Below are 19119 nucleotides of genomic sequence, written 5' to 3'. Positions count from 1 at the left end.
AGACCACTGAGTGTCATAAAAGAATTACAGGCTTATTCAGTCAGATGTGCTGATATTGCATCACACATCACAGCTATAAAGGCTTTTTCAGAGACCCACTAAAATCACCGTCTGTGTGAACGTGTGTGTTTCAAGGCTGGCATGCCTGAACACAGTTAAACTGAGGGGGAAACTGTAGATTATCAAATTCCTCATGTGTAGACCAGCTGTCCCTGCATGTGTGTGTGTGTGTGTGTGTGTGTTCAGGTTTAGACAGAAGCTGTGGTTTGGCCCTCATTGAGGGTCTCCGAGAAGTGCTTATGTGGCACCTCTGCTCCCCTTCATTATTTCCTGATGTTTTCTTTCTTTCTGTCTTTGTTTTTTTGGGATGCTACGATCACTTCCAAGCAGGAAAAACAAACAAAAAGAAGTCTGATTTTTAACCTTAAATGTGACTCAGAATTATTTATCAATCATGAATGTTTGTTAAATTAAAAACAAACAACACTTGAGACAACTTCTCTCCACGTGTCCATCTCTGCTTCAAGCCCTCCCACCTTCTCTCATTTCCTGTCTTTAATTACGGTGCCTCCAATTGGCTGAAACTTTCTGAAAGATCCGACCAATCGGGCGTCTTGTTGAGGTGGCCCTTGACCCCCTCAGGTGGTCCCTTCGTGCGTTTTTTTTTTCTGTGTGAGCGTTAATGAATGCTTGTGGCGTGTGTGTTCGGTTTAAAACCTTGGCCGATCCCTCCGTGAGGGCAGTCTGTCAGAAGGGCCGCAGGGACAGGGTGCACCAGGAACCTCCATCATACCCCCCCAACACACACACACACACACTGTGTTTGAGCCCAGGTGGACTGAGTCATCTTCATTTGAGTCCACATCTGGATCCGCAGACAGACACGCCGATAAGATAAGCTCAGGTAAGAGACTCTGGGGATTCTGCACTCCTGTAAGTTTACTTTAGGTGATTTCCAGGGATTCAAGTTCAGGTTGAAGTCAAGTTTGACTGCAGAACAACACCTGGTTCTGTTTTTTACGATGACAAACAGGTAGCTTCAGCCCAGCCAGGAGCCTTTGTTTTAAAGCCTCCAAATCAGAGTTCACCTCCAAGCTGCAGCGGTGACTTCACCGGCTCTCCAGGTGTAAACTAGCACAGGTCTGGGGTCTCAGGTTGGAAATTTACCACCTTCCAGTAGTCTTACAGGTAACCTAACATCTTTTTGGGCTCTCGGTCTGAGAAGTGTACTTTTACTACCCTGGCTGGGTGAATCCTAATCCTATCGTTGTAGCATTAATCAGAAAAAAAGTTTGCTCAGAAAGTTATCCTAACAATCCGTTGTGTGCTAAGATTTTAAAGTGATGGAGTGGGACGTTTTGGGAGTTTGAATGTTGGTGTCTTTGATATTGGCAGGACAGGAGGAGGTGAAGTCATGGCTGGAAGGAGGAGAACCAGTTTCTCCGGTGTATTCTTCACCGCTCTGCTGGCTGTGGTGCTGCTGCCTGGTGAGTACACAGAGGGGATCAGTATCACATAACAAGGCCAGTATGTGAAACATCTGTCACCATCTAGAGAGTCACTGTGGTAGTATATATACAGTATATATATATAGTATCTATACACATGAAGCAGTGGAAGAAGAATACACTCCATTACAGTACAAGTAAAAGTTCTGTATTGAAAATGTTACTCAAGTAAAAATTTGAAGTATTATCTGACAAATTTACATAAAATACCAAAAGTACTTAATGCAGAAGATTGTGTGTTGCTGTTGTAGAGATTAAGCCTTTATTATTTTCACTACACAACAAATTATTTTATAGATATTCAGTTTATAATGATATAAAAACAGAGAAGCAGTGAAATCTCACATTGGTGAAGCTGAAACCAGAGGATGGTTGGCATTTTTCCTCCTATGATTTAATTATTCAATTATCAATTGCAGATTCATTTTTCTGTTGCTTGACTAGATCTGATTAATCCATTAGTTTAATTTAGAGCAATAAAATATATTTTACAAGCTTGATCGTGTGTTTTGTATATTTAGTATTTTAATCTGAAAACCAAATAAATGTAGTGGAGTAAAAAGAACAATATTTCCCCCTGAGTATAAAATATTAAATGGAAATAGTACCTCAAATTGTACTTAAGTGCAGTACTTGAGTAAATGTCTCTGATTAGTACAGAGTAGTACAGATTATTAGGAAAGTAACTGTTGTTTCTCACATTTCTGTCTTCCAAAATCAACAAAAATAGAATAAAACAGAAAAGTTTTTAGAGTTTTTACTTCAAGATGAACCCAAAATGGTCAGACAGTTTTGTTGGCATTGAATGGTGAGAGTATGTAATGTAGTTTGATACTTACAAGCCCAAATTACAGGAGAAACAGTGCTGTGAATAAGAAATTATAACCTTAAACATACAGTAATTAGCAATAGTTAGCATTAATCATGATGTTGATCGAGGTATTCACTCCGCAGTGCATCGTATAACCAGCTGTCTGTCTCCTTTTCAAAGAGGCTCTGATTTTGGGCAAGAAACCTTTTTCTTAAGTCTTAAAGCTCTGCTGTTTCCAGATGTGCCAGCCAGTTTTTTTTTGATTTTCTTTTAAGTTTTAGCCAGTGGTGGAAGACGTGTTCAGATATTTTACTTAAGCAGAAGTCCTGATTTCAGACTCTTACTTCAGTAAAAGTACATAAGTAAAAGCACTCATTAGGCAGCAGTGTAATATTATTATATTATATATTATATTATTATTATGGATGCACTACTGTGTCTGCAGCACTTTATGTTGTAGCTGGTCAAATTAAAAGCAAATTTGGACTCCTTTATATATTGTTGGGTACGTTAAGCTATAAATGTGCATTATGTTTTATAAGCAGATCATATTATTTTGTACGTAAAACCGTGATCTTCACTGGTGACTATAGCTCTCAAATAAAAGTAGTGTAAGTACAGTATTTGCCGTGGAAATGTCATGTTTCATCTCGTGTTTTCCAGTCTGTGTTTTGTTCCTCTGTTTGCTTTCCAGCCTTACTTAACTCTTAATAAATAAATATTTGAGTTATAGCTTCATCTACATTTCAAGGACTTGTTAAGGTTAAGGGTTAGTTGAACTGGTTTCTGCCCTTCACCAGTTCATGGACACGGACTCACGTTATCACCACGCTTGCTAAGAATGATTGTAACTCAGCTGTGCTTCATGTATATCATAATGTGGCTCTCTAACAGCCTGTGGTGTTCATATATCATCTGTAATGCTTCCGCGTGAAGACAGGTTGCTCCTCCGCCACCTGTTTCCAGTTTGCTCTCGACATGATTGGCGTATTTACAAAAAGTGGGCAAGGCTCTTTAAGTCTCATCTTTCCTTTAAAAATGTTTTTTAAAACGGCACCGTGATGGTTAAGAGGGGGAAAAAAAGAGCAGTAGTAGGTGGAGATCCTTTCATCGCTCCTGCTCCTGTAAAAAATGAGTACCTGTCAGCATCACCTCCTCCTCTGCCCTCTTAAAGCTCTGCTGTTTCCAGATGTGCCAGCCAGTTTTTTTTTTACAGGCTCGTAAAAAACAATACAGCGGATACACTGAGACAGCATCATTTAGCCTCCTCCTCCCTCCTCCTCCTCCTCGCTCCATCACCTCGGGTCACCTTCACTTCTTCGTCTTCCTCTGATTCTGTTTTTCTCTGCACATTCATGCCTTTGCTTTTTACCCGTCATCCGCGACCTCACACGCTACAGTACACATCACATCTCCCTGATTACTCCATCAAAGCTTATCAAAACTTTTAATCAGGAGATTGTTTTTCCACTTCCGACACGCGTCACATAACCCTGAATTATCCCCTCTGGATCTCTCTTTTAAACCTGTCGTCTGTTCCCCCTCTTATTCTTCCTCCTTCCTCTCCTTCTGTAAGGCATTAACACCTTTTCCCTGTGGAGATGAAAGAGACCTGGAGCAGAGCTGAATCCGCCGTTCCCCCAGCTGCATGGGGTCAAACAGTGCACATACATACACATACGTGCACAAAACAGCTCTTTGAAAACGCAGCATGGGGTTTGATGTTGCAGGCTCACCTATAAAATCTACAAAAGAGCTGCAGTCGCCAGCGCTTCAGGCAGAGCCAATTACCCCTGTCCTCTTTGATGAATCATATCAGCTTGCGAGTGTTTGAGGTTTAATGTCATATATTATCACTTATGTATGACAGACACATTTAAAAGTCAGAATAGAAAGAGTAAGCAATTTCCAGGACATCATCTTGACTTCAGCAACTTCTGGATTTTACATGTGTTTCTGCTTTTCTGTGTTTTTGTAGCATTCTTGTCTGCCGGACCAGTTGTGAAAAAGCCAAAAGGAGGTAAATATGTGGATTTTTTTTACTGCATATACTTACACATTGGTGTTTGCCTGATGATAAATGAATCCATGAAAGTAATTTTTGATTAAAAACACCCAAATTTATCATGGCATCTCGCTTCAACTTAACATCAACACTTAACCCTCTGATTTATATCTAACGTGATATAGCTGCAGTTTTCTTGACAAGTAAAAACAATTATTGATGTCTAACCCCCAAATATAACAAGTCTGAGGCCTTGAATTATCTTGTTCCGAACTTTAAAAGTCACAAGAAAGTCCTTGAATTTGATGTGGAGTGCAGAAGCCTTGGGCTCAGCAGTGCCTTTTCTTTTCTTTTCTGGCCTCAGCGGGAGAAAGTATCGAGGAGAGCGCGGCGGCTGCAGAGTCACACAGGAGGCTGATCCGCAACCGCAGGAACATCAGCTGGTATCAACAGCACTCTGACTTCTGGGGCTGGTACAAGTACTTCACCGACAACGGCAACCAGGAGGCAGTAAGTGTACACACACACACACACACACACACACACACACACACACACACACACAAAAGAAACCCCCCATTATCCAAGGGTCTTAAAGTGACAGCCCACCTTAAGTTTATCTTTTTAAAATGAAACAAAAGGAGGTTGTTAAAAGCTGTTAGTTTCCCCTCTCAGAGGTGTTACAATGGATTCCAGTAATATTTTAAAAGTTTTAAAGCTGCTCCAATCAATATCTTTATATCAACAATGGGTCAGATAGATATGTGTGATAACTCTGAGTTTATCAGTACAAGTGTGTTTAAGCTGGTTGTTTTGCTTTTTACGGCCCACAACTTCACTGTTTTGGTTCTGCCTCACTGCTCAGTGTCGTTTTTAGACGCAGCAGGTAGCTGTTTTTTTAGTGATAAACCCACTGTACGCTACGTGCTCAGCATTAAACAGCAGAGTGACAAAGTTAGCGACTAGCTGTTGAACATAGTGGAGCATTTAGCTGCTAAAGAGCCAGATGTTTCCCTCAGACGAGGGCATAGGTGGTGGGGGAAAACAATGGAGTAAAAACTATTTCTTATATAGATACCGGATACTTCCTGATTATCTGAGATAATGTTGTCGTTTACTACTTTCCTATAAAGGGCACTGTGCTCGACTGTCTGTTTAGGAGAACACTGTAAATAAAATATAGAAATTGATTTTATTTTTTACCTGAAAATCGTGATTGGGAGTAGCTACTGTTTTCAGCCCTGAATAGTGTCTGCAGATATTTCTTTCAGGCTGCATATACCCCCAACAACCTCGAGGGCAGCCTGCAGCCTGAGAGATGAAAACCAGGGCAAGAACTTTCTGCAGGACTCGCTCCTGCTCGTTAAGTTTATTTCTTTGAGCACATGAGCGTACCAATATTTTTTGTCAATAAAAGATCTTCTCTCATCTGGACCCTGGTGGCTGGACAGGAAGAAGATAGAGTTCAGACAGACTTTAGTGAGAAAATCAACAAGTGAGTGCTTCTTGCCTCATCATCTCAATCAGCTCACCAGTGAACTCCTCCTCCCCTTTCAGGTTCAGGAGATGGACCGCATCTACCTGGCCTACCTCCAGAACAAAAACCGTGCTGAGGGACGCCGCTCCTACAAGGCCTACTTGCGCCACTTGGGGGACATCTACAAGTCCTGTGCTGACTCTGATGATCCCAACTGCGTCGCTTCCTTCACCAGCAGGCCCAAACCTAAACCAGAGCCCCCCAAACCCGCACCAGTGAAAACCTGTGACCCCACCAAGGACCCCTACTGTCTGTATGCTGCTTTGGTCCAGGGCAAGAGCCCATACCTGCCCCTGGTGCTCCCGGTTGCCACCCCTGCCCCTGCCCCAGCACCAGTCAAGGCCCCAGCCCCTCTGTACGTCCGCTCTGCTGCTCCAGCCAAGGACCCGCAGTCAGGGTACTACTACTACGCTCCATCCACAATGCCTTTCCTCTCCAAGGTATGCTTTTAGATTGTGTTTGTCATACTCCGATTTATTGAAGAATTGATGATGATGAACTTTGGTCCAAAATCCAAAACTTACACTATTAAAATAAGATGATATATGAAATTGTAGCTTTAAAATACAGGATACAGTGGCTTCTCTAGCCGCAATGTCATGTGACCATCTCTGCCTCTACTGTTCATCCTTCAGGAGCAGAAGTCTGAGCTGCTGCGTATCTGCTCCTCTGATGACGTGGAGTGTCTGCAGTACCACCTGAGAGCGGCCCACGGGTATGCACCCTCTGCCGGACCTCTGCCTTCCTACGCCCACCTCGGCTGTGACCCCAAGAAAGACCCCACCTGCAAACCCAAACTGGTGCAGAAAGCCCCCTCTGGTCAATACCTGCAGTACCCCAACTGTGATCCACTCCGGGATCCCCTCTGTGCCTATGCCGCCTCCCTTGTGGTATGCTTTATTCATTATCATGATAGATTTTCTCAAATTCAATTTAACAGATTGTAACAGCTGCTTTCTGTTTTTGTATGTTTTCATTTGCATCTATACCTCAATTATCATGACTTATGGTGTTTCTACTGTGATGTGTTCCTTCAGGCACCCCGTGCCCCTAACCCCCCTGCTCCTGCAGGCCCTGGATCCTGCAACCCTCTTTATGAAGAAGGCTGCAACCCTCTTACCGCCACCAGATTTGCCACTCCCCCTGGGTCACACAAAAATGAGGAAAAAGAGGAGGCTGCTGCCATTCGTGTTGCCCCTCCTGCTGCTGAGCAGAACAACGACCCCTATGCCATGTTTAGGGATGCTTATGCTAATGCTAACAGAGTTACTGATCCTTATGCTATGTACCGTCAGGCTAGCGCCCCAGCTCCCCCTCCACCTAGTGACCCATATGCCCTTCTGCACCGATTTATGGCCCAAGCTCAAGGTAATGACCCATATGCTCCACGCACAGAGGTTGCTCCAGAGGCTAACCCCAATGATCCTTTCTCTGCAATCCGTGAGGCGGCGGCCGCCATGCATCGCCGCGGTCCTCCCACTCCCAGGCAGCAGTACCCTTTTTCCAATCCCAATTATGAGGAGCCTGCCCAGGAGGAGCGCCACCCTCTGGGCCCCCCAGGTAAAACCAAGGAGGGCTACGACTGCTTCATCGGCTACGATCGTGAATGCTACCCCGTGAAGCCCAACGAGCCACGCTCTGGAATTCACCGCCGCATCCCCTATCCTGCCGAAGCATACGAGCCCCACCTGAATGCTGACGGCACCCGAAATGGGGTCCTGGAGCCTACCAACCCCCACTGTGACCCTGAACACGACCCTGACTGCCGCCTGCGTCGCTATGAGCCCGAGCAGGCCCAGCCCGAGCATCACGCTGAGGAGGACCACAACCAGGGGGCAGCAGAGACCGAGCAGCAGGAACAGGACCAGTATGAGGCGGAGCCCTACCAGAGCGGCCAGGAGGAACCTCACATGTCCTACCAGCCACTCTCACAGGGTATGCCCAGCCTCCAGGACATACTGAGGCGCTATGGAGACCAGTACCCTGAGCAGGGTGATCACAGAGCCTACGCAGACGACTACCGCAAGAAATAAACATGCCAACACTCACACATGCATGCAGATGGACATGAATACACAGTCCCGTGCGTACTTGTAGCTTAGCCCTCGACCGCCTCACGCAGCGCGCAGTAAGTCCTACCTGGACCAGATCTGGGACTCAAGAGAAGTCTATGGACCCAATGAGCGAGTACATGCACGTACATCCACACATAGCTTCCAGCTGTAGGAGCACGCTCAGAAAGCCGAGGGTGTTCCAGGATATATTTTCATCTCTTTAGCTGCTTTAGACCTGTTGCTTTGGCCTATTGCTTTCCAGTTTCCACCTCCTCAAACCACTCGAATGTGTAATGACTTCTCAATGCTCAGCTTTGCTTCTGTATCTATGCAGCTCACATTTTTTATTTGTTTGTTGCTTTTTTTGTCAGTGATGGATTATGTAAAGATTTTTTTTCATTTTGAATGTTCTAATAAAAAGCTCTAGAAAGCTGTTTTTGCATTTCATTTACTGAATCTTGACATTTGACTTGTCTTACAAGTTTTCGGTTTTAAGGTGTTTTTTGTGACATGACATGTACCTTGATGTAGACTCACCACTTTTAAGAAAGTAATTGAAGGGTGCTCCTTTAAATTGGGGGACTCACAAGTGACAGATCTGTGAAGCTCTAAGGTGACTAACATCACAACTGAATCCACTTCTGCAGTGGATCGTCTCGTTTTTATGTGAAAAATCCGATTTTCACTTTGAAAGTCAAAGTTTTGATGTATGTTTAACTTTGTACTCAAGTAATCTTGACTTAACATCTCATAATTTTGACTATTCTTACTTTTATAATTCCATTTTTTTTCCTTTTTCTGGCAGAGATGGGCTTCCATACTATGCTCAGTGATAGGACTACAAAAATGTACAGCTTCAGATTGTTGTTTACTCACAAGTGCCCTCAAAAGAGCCAAAATACAGTCTGTCATAGGAGATTTTCTACACCATGAATTCAGTGTGGCCTTGTCTGCTGTTCTCATCGCCCTACACAAGGTAAGTCTTTCATACACCTTTGACTCATAAGCAAAGACTTTCCAAAAATTAAAAGGGAAAATGGCAAAACAACAGCACTGTATATGTAGAAATTGAACTCAGTATGAAACATAGAAAACAGATATAACAGGATGAATGTTAACTTCCTTTTAAAATAGATTAATTTGAGTTAAACCTTGACTCTCACTCAGTCTTCCGGTTTGAGGACTTGTCAACACTTTAATCCACAGCTTGTGTTTTTTTTTAAAGGGTTTTCTCTGCCTCTCTGCTCTCGTCTTACCCTCCTCTGACTTCATCTTTTGACGTCCCTCCAGCTCCAAATACTCACAGCATGAGGGGGTGGGGTCACAAAGAGCAGAGACTTGACTTTATTGATCCCAGTGCTCTCAGACACATTAACAGCAGCAGCAGCCATTCAGAAGTCCAGAGGGAAGCTCTTGTAGTTGTCAGACAGTTACAGCAAACTTTAGCTACCTTTAAAATAATTCACCACAGTCATCATCATCATCATCATCATCATCACTGTGGCTCCTTCCAGAGGTCCTCAAGAGATTTGGTTGGGGGTTAAGAGACTCATTGTGTCATTACATATGGGTGTCACAACAAGTATTAGAGTAGAGAGGGATGTAAAAAGCACCCAGCAGATACATTATACTTATATTAATACAAATTAATATTGATACAACATTAGGTATTGATGATGGGTCGCTTGCTAAGTTAGCTTACAGTTACAGTAATATAGGTGTGGTACTTTTTTAAACATACAGCAGAATGCAGAGTTGGAAGGAGCTCATCATGGGCACTGCTAGTATCATCAGTTGTAACCTGCAGTTAACTGGTTGACAGGATTTGGCATTTATAAATATTAAAGATACATTTATCAGTATTTACCTGTAATATGCCTATAATCAAATTGAGCAGCTTGAATGGATTTTAATAAACGATTTTTGGGTTGTAAACCTATTACACTGAGTCTAGACAGAAAAACTATAAATAAACATGAAGACAAGTAAAATGAAGCAGAAAAACAAGTTTTTATAAGGTAAGCCTTCTATTCCATTATCTGAGAGAGAGGTTGTGCACTTCAAGAAATGCCAACCCAATCTTTAAGGCGGTTGAGATATAGACAATCAAAAATGTCAAATCTGACAGCAAATGACCTTCTAAAACAACTAAAGATAAACAAGTTTGAGAATAGCTCGAAGTTCTTCAAGATTGTGGGGTCCAACCTTTCTTCTTGCATTTAAGGAGCTGAGAAAAATGGGTAAAAAAAACAAACTCTTTTGACGAGTTTATGGCCCTGGGAACAGTATCTGGAGATCTTGTTGGAGACAGTCTTCTTCAAGAGCTCAATACTTTTGAGGATGACAGGTCCTAGATAGGTAAAAAATTACCCTTTCAGTTGTCACATAAAAAAAACTCTTGACACTTTTTAAGAGATAGCTCGAAAGAATAATGGGGAAGTACCAGCAATAACATGGTTTGTTACAGCAAAGATGACCATAGATTTATGGTGATTCTTTAAGATTATTTCTTTAAAATTCAAAATTATACAACTTATGTTTGTATTGCAAATAAGTATTTTAAATGCCAAAATTCTATTATTACAAACAATACTGATTTTGTACTCATCATTGAGTCCTGGTGAAGCCCTGGTTGCTCTCTCCCACTAACTGAGGCACGACCCCGACCACACTACTGCTGTTTTAACATCAACCCAGGCTGTCAGGCCGTGGAGGTGGTGCAGCAAACATTTTAATAACTACAAATGTTCCCCTGTCTCTCTTCATATTTTTTCTTCTTTTGAGTCTCCCAGCATTCGGTACTGTTTGTTTTAATCTATAGGCCGCCTAAGGCTAACACTGGTTTTATTCAAGAATAATTATTTTCATATATTATGGCCAAATATAATAGAGTTCTTATCCTATCCTCTTATCCATTTATTGCCCTGAGCCTTTTAATCTTGAGCAGTCTGTTAAATATCAAACTCATAATATGGGACATACCCTTGACCTTGTGCTAGATTTTCTTTTTTTTTTCTCCACCTACTTTTATGTACATTATAGTCAAATATTTATTTTACCTATCTTTGTTCATCTTTGTTCTCCTTGTTTTTAGCTGTATTTCTAGAACAATCTATCTTCCTGAAATTTGTTCTTGGAACTGTGTGTAACTTTGAGAGCAAGTCAAATTACGTGGACACAAACTTGACCAATAAAGAAGATTCAGAAAGAACAACAAGAGTAAAAGTACAACAGATGCATTAGCAACACATTAGCAACAGTTGGTTAGCAGTAAACTGATCACAGAGCAAAAAAAAACAAAAAACAAATCACATAACAATCACAAAACAGCTGGATAATGCTGTAAAATAAAAGGGTGTAGATAAAAGATTTGCTTGGTAACAGATGTGACAAAATGGTGGATGTACCAATGTCAGTTAAACTGCCAGAACTCTGCCAGTAGTGGTTGCTACTAGCAACAGAATGTGGTTGCTACTAGCAACATAATGTTCAACTGAAACCAGCTGTTGGCAGAATACTCAAAAATACTGTACTGGAGTGGGTCTGGTTGGAGCAAACTTGAGTTTAAAGGTTTATGGGCAGTGGCTCGTCCATAAGTGTGGCTGCACCAGGAAGCCCATGAAATGTGGAGTCATTGTTGATATCTCCTCCTTCGCCTCCTTCTCTCTTGCACTGTACACCTGCAGATAAAGCCGTGTGATTGCAGACTAAACCTGAGCCTTGTAATTTATGTCGTCTGCCATTTGCATCCTGAAATTGACTGTTGTCCCGTTTGATGATGTGTTTTTCTCTTGGGTGCCCTACAGGAAAAACCCTCATTAGAGTTACCATTAAAGTTTCCATTGCAAGTATAGTCATCACTGGACATCAGCAATATGTCTCGTTTCTGTTCACAGAGCTGGTTTTTGTCTGTGTTCTTTCCCTTCCTGTATCTGATTTTTTTCTCTAAAGGATATTGTGTTTTTATGAAATCAACTTTCTGATAATATCTGATGAGTGTCTGCAGTTTATCTTCAAAATGTAACTGACCACAGACAAATGAAAACTGTGTTCAGAGAGCTTTACAGCCGATCACCCTGCTCCAACTTTAACTCCACTGGAGATCCTCAGTGGCCAACACTGAAAAGGTAGCTTCTGCTTCACCCCTTTTATAATCCAAACATAAAACACAATTGACCTAAAGTTACCGATTGTTTTAATCCAATGTCCTTGGGCCATATTTATTTTCAGCGTTGGTAGTGAGAAGTGCTTGTTCTAGTTGGCCCAGATTACCTCACTGTAGTTAAAGTGCCAATCTGTTGTTGTTGAACCAGAATAGGGCCCATGTTTAAAAACACAAGAATTTCCCTTTAAATATGTAGGTACAGCCAGCAGGTGATTAGCTTAGCTTAGCAGAAAGACTAGCTAACTGTATACTACAGTAGACAATAGTGCACATCCACTTAGAATATTAAATTTAGTAGATAAACACTTACTTATCTCTGAAATTGTTTCAGAAGAAACACTGAGCCATTCTGTTCTCTCTGTTTGCTAACATTAACTCGTGCTAGCATGCTCTTGCTAGCATTATGGTTCTTCATTACGTTACGATACTACCTAGCTCGTCAGATGGAAAGTTGTGATTTATTCCTTGTAAAACCCAGTTGTTATGCTGCGCAAAGTCTTAGTCCTTTGATTTAAAAATAAATGTGTATTGGCTTTGTTTCAACATGAATTCAAACTATCTCTGGAAACTGAAAGACATTTTCTCCGTATCATTCATATCTATAACATAGCTATAATGTGATTAGATGCACAACAAAAGGTAAGCGGGAAGTCCAAAAAATTAAACCACCATAAACCACTTGTATTGTTGACAAATTAAGATTCAGAGGCAGCTACCTCAAAACCTGGACACATAAAATCCCCGAACTACAGAGTAGATGTTCACCCAGGCTGAAGTAAACCTTGGTGCAACATGAAAATAACATTCCCCAACAAGACATTTCCCCTCATCAAAAGTATTTATTACTCAGATATTTGGGAAGTTTTGGCTTTAGGGTAGGCTACAGCAAAAACAACAAACAAACAAACAAACATCAAAGCAACTTTTGAGTACCTATTCATACAAAAAAGCAAAACAAAATAAAAAATTGGTTACCTAATTCAAAAAACAGGGCATCTAAATGATTTGGGTCAACCCTTTAAAGACCCTGAATTTGAGGTAATATTTCGTTTGGTATCTGTTGTTAAACACTGAGGGGCAGCATAGAGTCTCAGTGAGATAAACTGATTGTAATTAGACCAGGCTCCCTTTGGAAACATAAAACATACAAACATAAATTCACTAATGGCAGTCACTACATTAAAACAGGCCAGGTCTGTGAAAGGTTAGAGGAGCACATGTTTCCTTTAGAGGCATTGGAGAAGAAAAAAATAAATACTGTGCTTTATAGAGAGAGAACACAAGGGAGAGATCACAAGGCTGTAAAGAGAAAGAGTACATCCATCTTCACCCTCTGTGTTTGTGTACTCCTGCTGGGCAAAAGACAATAAAAAGACACAAATCAAAAGAGAAGACAGCATGAGACAAACTCCACGCAACTGAATGAAGAAGTGAGTGATGGCATGTGTGACAGTGTGCGACAGAGAAAAGAGATCGTTATTCCTAAATATATCTGAGCCTCAGCCTCCAGTGACAAAGTCATAGCCCCTGCACACACACACACACACACACAGTAAGCCAGGACTCCCTCTTGTGGCTGCAGATGTACAGGAGAGGACGAGGTGGACGTCCATCACTGCTGTCGCTGTCAGCAACAGTCAGGGCTGATTATTATATATAGACTAACAATAGATCACACTGTCAAACTAATTACTGTACATCCTTTACACCTCTGCCCGCACAAGACATTTAATACCACCTTAAATTGGCAAATAGTATCCTTAATTTACCTCAAACGCAGACAGAACCAGGCTTTGACTTGAAACTGACGACCTTTTATCATATTTTAATAAGATTGTACCCGTTTTCTGATATGCTCATGTTTTAATTTACTATTGATGAAGTTAATGAAAACTTCAACACGTCCGTAAACTCAGGATAGTGTATATTTCTCCAGCATAATAACGTAGCCGTGCCATTCTCACCACTCGATTTTTAAACGCAAAAACATGTTTTTTATTTGAGATTGTACAGCGAACAGTAAAATATATATATAAAAAACACTTTCATGTTTATCAACCAAACCAGTCTGATCATGTAACTCCAAAACAAAGGGACAAGATGTCAAAGATTTGTTGAGTTCAGCTTTCTCTGCCATTTAGGAGGCAATTTCCTGCCAGAGATCAAACATAAAACCTAAATTTTATTTCGGTAAATGGGATGAATTTACGGGCCCACAGTAGGGAGGAGACACTCAAACCATTTTGGAGATTTGGCCGCAGCCACACTGATCCATCGCTGTACTGCCAAAAGTTAGACCAAGATGTTGTTCTCATTGTTCTGTGTTGAATGCAGTAACATGAAATTTTATGGAGCAGAGTGGATCTCCATCCACTGATGAAAGCCAAAAGATGTGGCTGAAATATCCGGTTAAGTTTCCAGTAAAGTGAACCTTCTTTTGTCAATGATGAATCTTCAAGCTCAAGTTGGCAGTCATGTTAAAAGAAGAAATGGGGACAAGAAAGCAGTGTGCAAGCACTTTTTTCATTTCAGGACTGAGCTGATTCTGGTCCTGCACACCTGCTAACATGCACCTCATTCCCTAATCACCCTTCACTACATATACCAGTTCACCTCCTTTGTTCCCGGTCTGATCGTTAAACCAGGTTTGTGTGCTTCATGCTTTGCTCTTTAGCTGTTCTTCTGTTCTTCCTGAGACCTGTTCGGTGCCTGTTTTGATTCTTGCCTGCTCCTTGTCGGATTCGTTTGCCTGTCTGGACTGCCTTCACTGGTTTTGACCTCTGTCTGCCTCACCATCCTATAAGCCTCCGCGTGTCTTTATGTTAATAAATAGTCTGAACTACATCAGCTCTGACTCAGGCGTTGTATTTGGGTCTTATTACCCTGCTAGCACCAGCCGTGCCTGTTTTCACCTTTTTTATGGGGTTAAAAACAAGAGTAAAAATTTAAAAAATATAACAAACTTTAATTCTAACCTAAAACTGTACCTACACTTAAAATAAGATTAAATTAAAATGAATTCTGTTGTCTACATTGCCGCAGAATCTGAGAACAAATGATGGACGGCTAGAAATGAGTCACGAGCTGTAATGGTATGTCAGCGTGATGCATCACCTAAAATAAAAAGGTGTTACTTCTGGCACCTTGTCTTCAGAGCTGAGAGCTGGTACCAGGTGGAGTGAAGCTCCAGGGGTCCACCTCTGCTCTTATTGCCAATAACTGATCTTAGAAACGAACAACAAAACTGTGACGTGAGTCCAGGAGAGAATGAGTGAAAGAAACAGAGGAGACAGAGACAGAGGAGAGGGAAAGACAGTGGGAGGGAGAGAGGAGAAAGTGAGTTGATGAGGAGAGGGGTGAGAACCAGAGACACAGCAGGCGTCTTGCTAAAAGGCTGCGCTCACAGAGTGTCTCCATGTACAGAAATATTCCAGCGCACGTCACTGATTATAAAACGTTGTGACGTGAAGGATGAGTGATTCAGAATTGAATTATCGCTTCCTCCTCTTCCTCTTCTCTCTCCACGTCAGAGAGGTACGTTTGTCATAAAGAAACATACTGCGCTGTGTTGTCTGTGTGGCAGAGAATAAAGGGGATGTTCTGGTCAGCGGTGGAGGTCGATGACACAACAAGAGCACATCTACACAATAAGTACATAGACAATTAGATCCAACATACGTAATATATTCATTCAGACAAAGTAAAAGTAGTTAAATGAAGCACTAGGGTGTTCAATGATTTTTTACAAAATACATTTATATATTTTTATTGTGGTACTATGAAAAGTTACATGAACAATATGTATAAATCGATGACACCCTCGTTTTTTTTCCACCAACAGTGTAATAAAAAGAAAACTTTATGAATCAAAAATAGTCCGCCTCCCAAAGAAGCGGGTGTTAAAGAGTTTAATGGCTTTTTAAAACAGCTACATAAATTAATTTATAATATAATTTTTCAGTATTAAAAATCAATGACAGTACTTTAAGCTACACTGCCAAAAAAACCTTCATATTAAAAAGTCTTTTGAGGAAACAAGTGTCTGATATGGAGCCACTCGCTTCAAGAAAAACTTCAAGAGGTTTTTATTTGAGAATCAACTCTTTGTTTCAGGTTTCTGAGACTCAGTTCAGTCTGAAAAGTCTGAAGAAACAAGAAAAACTGGGAACAAGTGGAATTTAGTGATTTGTTTCCTTCTTTTGGATCCAGTATCTAAAGTTAGAGGACTAACCTTAACGACAGCGTTGTTGTTGGTGTTGGTGTATAACTTTAACACTTGTGGACGTGTGAGAGCCTCGTGCATCATCACTGTGCGTAGATTCATCTGCGAATCAATCACAGAAAGAGGTCAGAGGAACACCGAGTCAGCGGTTTTCACAGGCAGATTTACGCAGGCTCAATATCTGCAGGATTAGACTGAAGAAGAGTCCACAATGTTAATATGAGGGGATTTACAGAAACTTTTACCTCCCATATTATGCAGTATTCATTTCTTGCCCCCACCTTCACCAACTTTCTAGCTGCCTGACTTTGCCTTTGCTCTTAGTCAAGAACATCAGAGACCTGAACTCTGCAAGAGTCCAGGAAACAAGTCTAATAAAAGTGGGTTGCACTCTGATTACAAAAAGACAAATATCTGGTTTAAAATGAAGTTTCATTGCTTATTTCAAGCACTTTTAAAGTCAGATAGGGTTACATACTGATCTGATTTTCATAGAAATGTATAGAAAGTCTTTCCTGTCCTCTATACGACACTGAATCAGAAATCAGAAATACTTTATTGATCCCTGAGGGGGAAATCACACAGTTACAGGTGGTAGAAATGAGAAGTGTATACAAATAAAGATGTAAAAAATAAGATTAAAAAATAAAATATACACATTTACAATAGTCTATAGAGATATCAACTACAGCTCAACTTGGGCAAGACTGTGTTCCTTGTGCAGCAGCATTCACAATACTGTGGTGACGCCACATCAAACTGCGGGACAGATTTCTCATCTCGATCAAAGCTCTTTTCCGCTGTGGCCCCAGAGAGGTGGATTCAAGGACAGCAAAGTCATTGATAAGGTGGGTTTTTCAGCCTGCAGATAAGCAAACTATAACTAAACACTTCATGCTAGCACTCTAATTGAGAGAGTAATAAGAGTATCTGCTGAATAAATTTAACGTAGCATTCCTCTACATCACAGAATATTTGACTCCTACTGTATGTAGAGGGGGATTTTTGCAGAATGGGCTTCTTTTCTTAGATATAGGATCTTTTCTCTCTCTAGCTCGTTCATTAACGTTCTTGTTCCCCGAGGAAACAGAGAAACCGTTAACAAGGACAAGAAAGAGAAAACTGGAGAAAGCGAGAGACAGAACGAGGTGGGGTGCTGTTGTCTTATCATTGTGAAACAGGGTCGCTCGGAGACAAAAAAACCCATGAGCTAATTTCATACCAAATTTACATGAAAATTACTATTAATTACTCCGAGATATTATGTATGTTGGAAACAATTATACGATCCACATGCAGACGTTTTGTAAATGTGATTTTGTTTCTGATCCCCACGTGAGTTTTTAAAGGCCCAGATGTCACACACACACACTGTTTTGTCCACATCCAAAAAGTTTCCCCCCTTTTTGTTTCCTCCTCTCGCCGTTGTATAACTTGGTGATTAGTTGGATCCTGTGCCGTGTTGCTTGAGGGCCACGGCTCTGAGGCGAGCGGCACAGAGCGGTCGCCTGGCGACAACCGGCGACAGGGTGTCGGGGCAACCTTGGTGTGATAGATGTCCCCGCCTCTCGCTGTCGTCTTGGCGATGCTCTGGTGTTTATCTTGCTATCCTTCGCTGTGAGCACTCATTCATCATCCCACCACTCAAAAGGGGGTGCACATTCCTCGCTAACAGCACATCTGATTAAATATTAATCACTTTCTTAAAACGCTGCTGGCCGTGTGTGTGTGTGTGTGTGTTTATGTACAAAAGAGTTTTTTCTCTCCTGCAAGTCCAGTTTTGCATTTGTTTTCCCAACTTGCGTCCATCGAGCAGTGAACAAAAGTAGCATTTGCTCAGCTTCCCTCGTGTGTGTGTGTCTTCCTTTTCCACATTTAATTAAAGCAAAGTAATGGAGCGCTCTGAAAATTAAATCTGAAGGGCCGTGAAAGTGGAGCAGCCGTTTGCCCGGCGTGACAAAGTCCATTCTAATAACATTTGTCTGAATATGTAAGCGTGTGTGTCTCTGCATTACGTTAGCGAGTCTCTTTCTGTGTACATTTTCCAAACTTTCCATGTTTGGCCATGAAGCTGTGCCATCTGGAGCAGCGATGCCTCGGGTGTGTGTGAGTGTGTTTGTGAGTGCGTGCACATCTGAACGGCAGCTGCTTAAAAACGGCAGCAGATGGCTCCTCCTCCTCCTCCTCCTCCTCCTCCTCACCCGAGGCCCTTCACGTTTAACCCTTCACGGAAAGGAGAAAGGGGAGGAGATCAAAGCGAAACAAACTGTTATTTAAACTTTACATAAGAGGCACAATAAGAGCATCAGTGTTCATTTGTTCAGCATTTTTAAATTAAGTCGTAGCCTTTTTAGGAAAACAGCCTCCAGGCCTCAATTTAGTTTGATAAATTGATTTAATTCAGTTACTCAATAGGATTCCTCTAAAATAACCACATTTAACAGCTTTCTCACACCAGTATTTTAAAAACAGCGACAAGGAGCTCTGGAGACTTCAACTCGTGTCGATGACCAATTGGAAACCGTCGCTTGACCATTGAGGGAACCAAAACAAAAAGGCAGACATATTCGCTGTGTTTCACCATCCAACTCTATTCAAGTCTGCTCAGCTGAGTGAGAAGCAATGTGAAAATCTCTTTTTATATTGATTTAACTACAAACAACAGAAGCCACTCCTCAACCCACAAGTAGGTCACCAAGCTTCAAGTCCCCTCTGAGGACCTATGTATTTCACAACTATGCACAAATTGGGCCATTTTCTGGTATTATTGAAACAAATCAGTGTTTTTTATTATTAAATACATAAGAAATGTAAAAA

General features: G+C 41.4%; 1 protein-coding gene across 1 annotated transcript; it reads left to right on the top strand.

The window, feature by feature from the left end:
* Nucleotides 1-1414: 1414 nt before the first annotated feature.
* Nucleotides 1415-7894, top strand: and1 (actinodin1). The gene is made up of 7 exons (XM_070928539.1): nt 1415-1487; nt 4298-4339; nt 4689-4840; nt 5888-6301; nt 6497-6748; nt 6899-7111; nt 7307-7894. The coding sequence occupies exons 1-7, from the start codon at nt 1415-1417 to the stop codon at nt 7892-7894; spliced, it is 1734 nt and encodes a 577-aa protein (XP_070784640.1).
* The last annotated feature ends 11225 nt before the right edge of the window (nt 7895-19119 follow it).

Source organism: Enoplosus armatus, chromosome 21 (assembly GCF_043641665.1).
Source record: "Enoplosus armatus isolate fEnoArm2 chromosome 21, fEnoArm2.hap1, whole genome shotgun sequence".
Taxonomy (NCBI): Eukaryota; Metazoa; Chordata; class Actinopteri; order Centrarchiformes; family Enoplosidae; genus Enoplosus; species Enoplosus armatus.
Note: the sequence above shows the minus strand (reverse complement) of the source record. Positions and strands in the feature narration are given on the sequence as shown.

What these genes read in the sequence shown, in the direction of transcription:
- and1 (XM_070928539.1), top strand. Translation starts at nt 1,415, where the DNA reads ATGGCTGGAAGGAGGAGAACCAGTTTCTCCGGTGTATTCTTCACCGCT. An exon ending in GGCTGTGGTGCTGCTGCCTG is followed by an intron (nt 1,488 to 4,297) that starts GTGAGTACACAG and finishes GTGTTTTTGTAG; the next exon opens with CATTCTTGTCTGCCGGACCA. An exon ending in GTGCCTATGCCGCCTCCCTT is followed by an intron (nt 6,749 to 6,898) that starts GTGGTATGCTTT and finishes GTGTTCCTTCAG; the next exon opens with GCACCCCGTGCCCCTAACCC.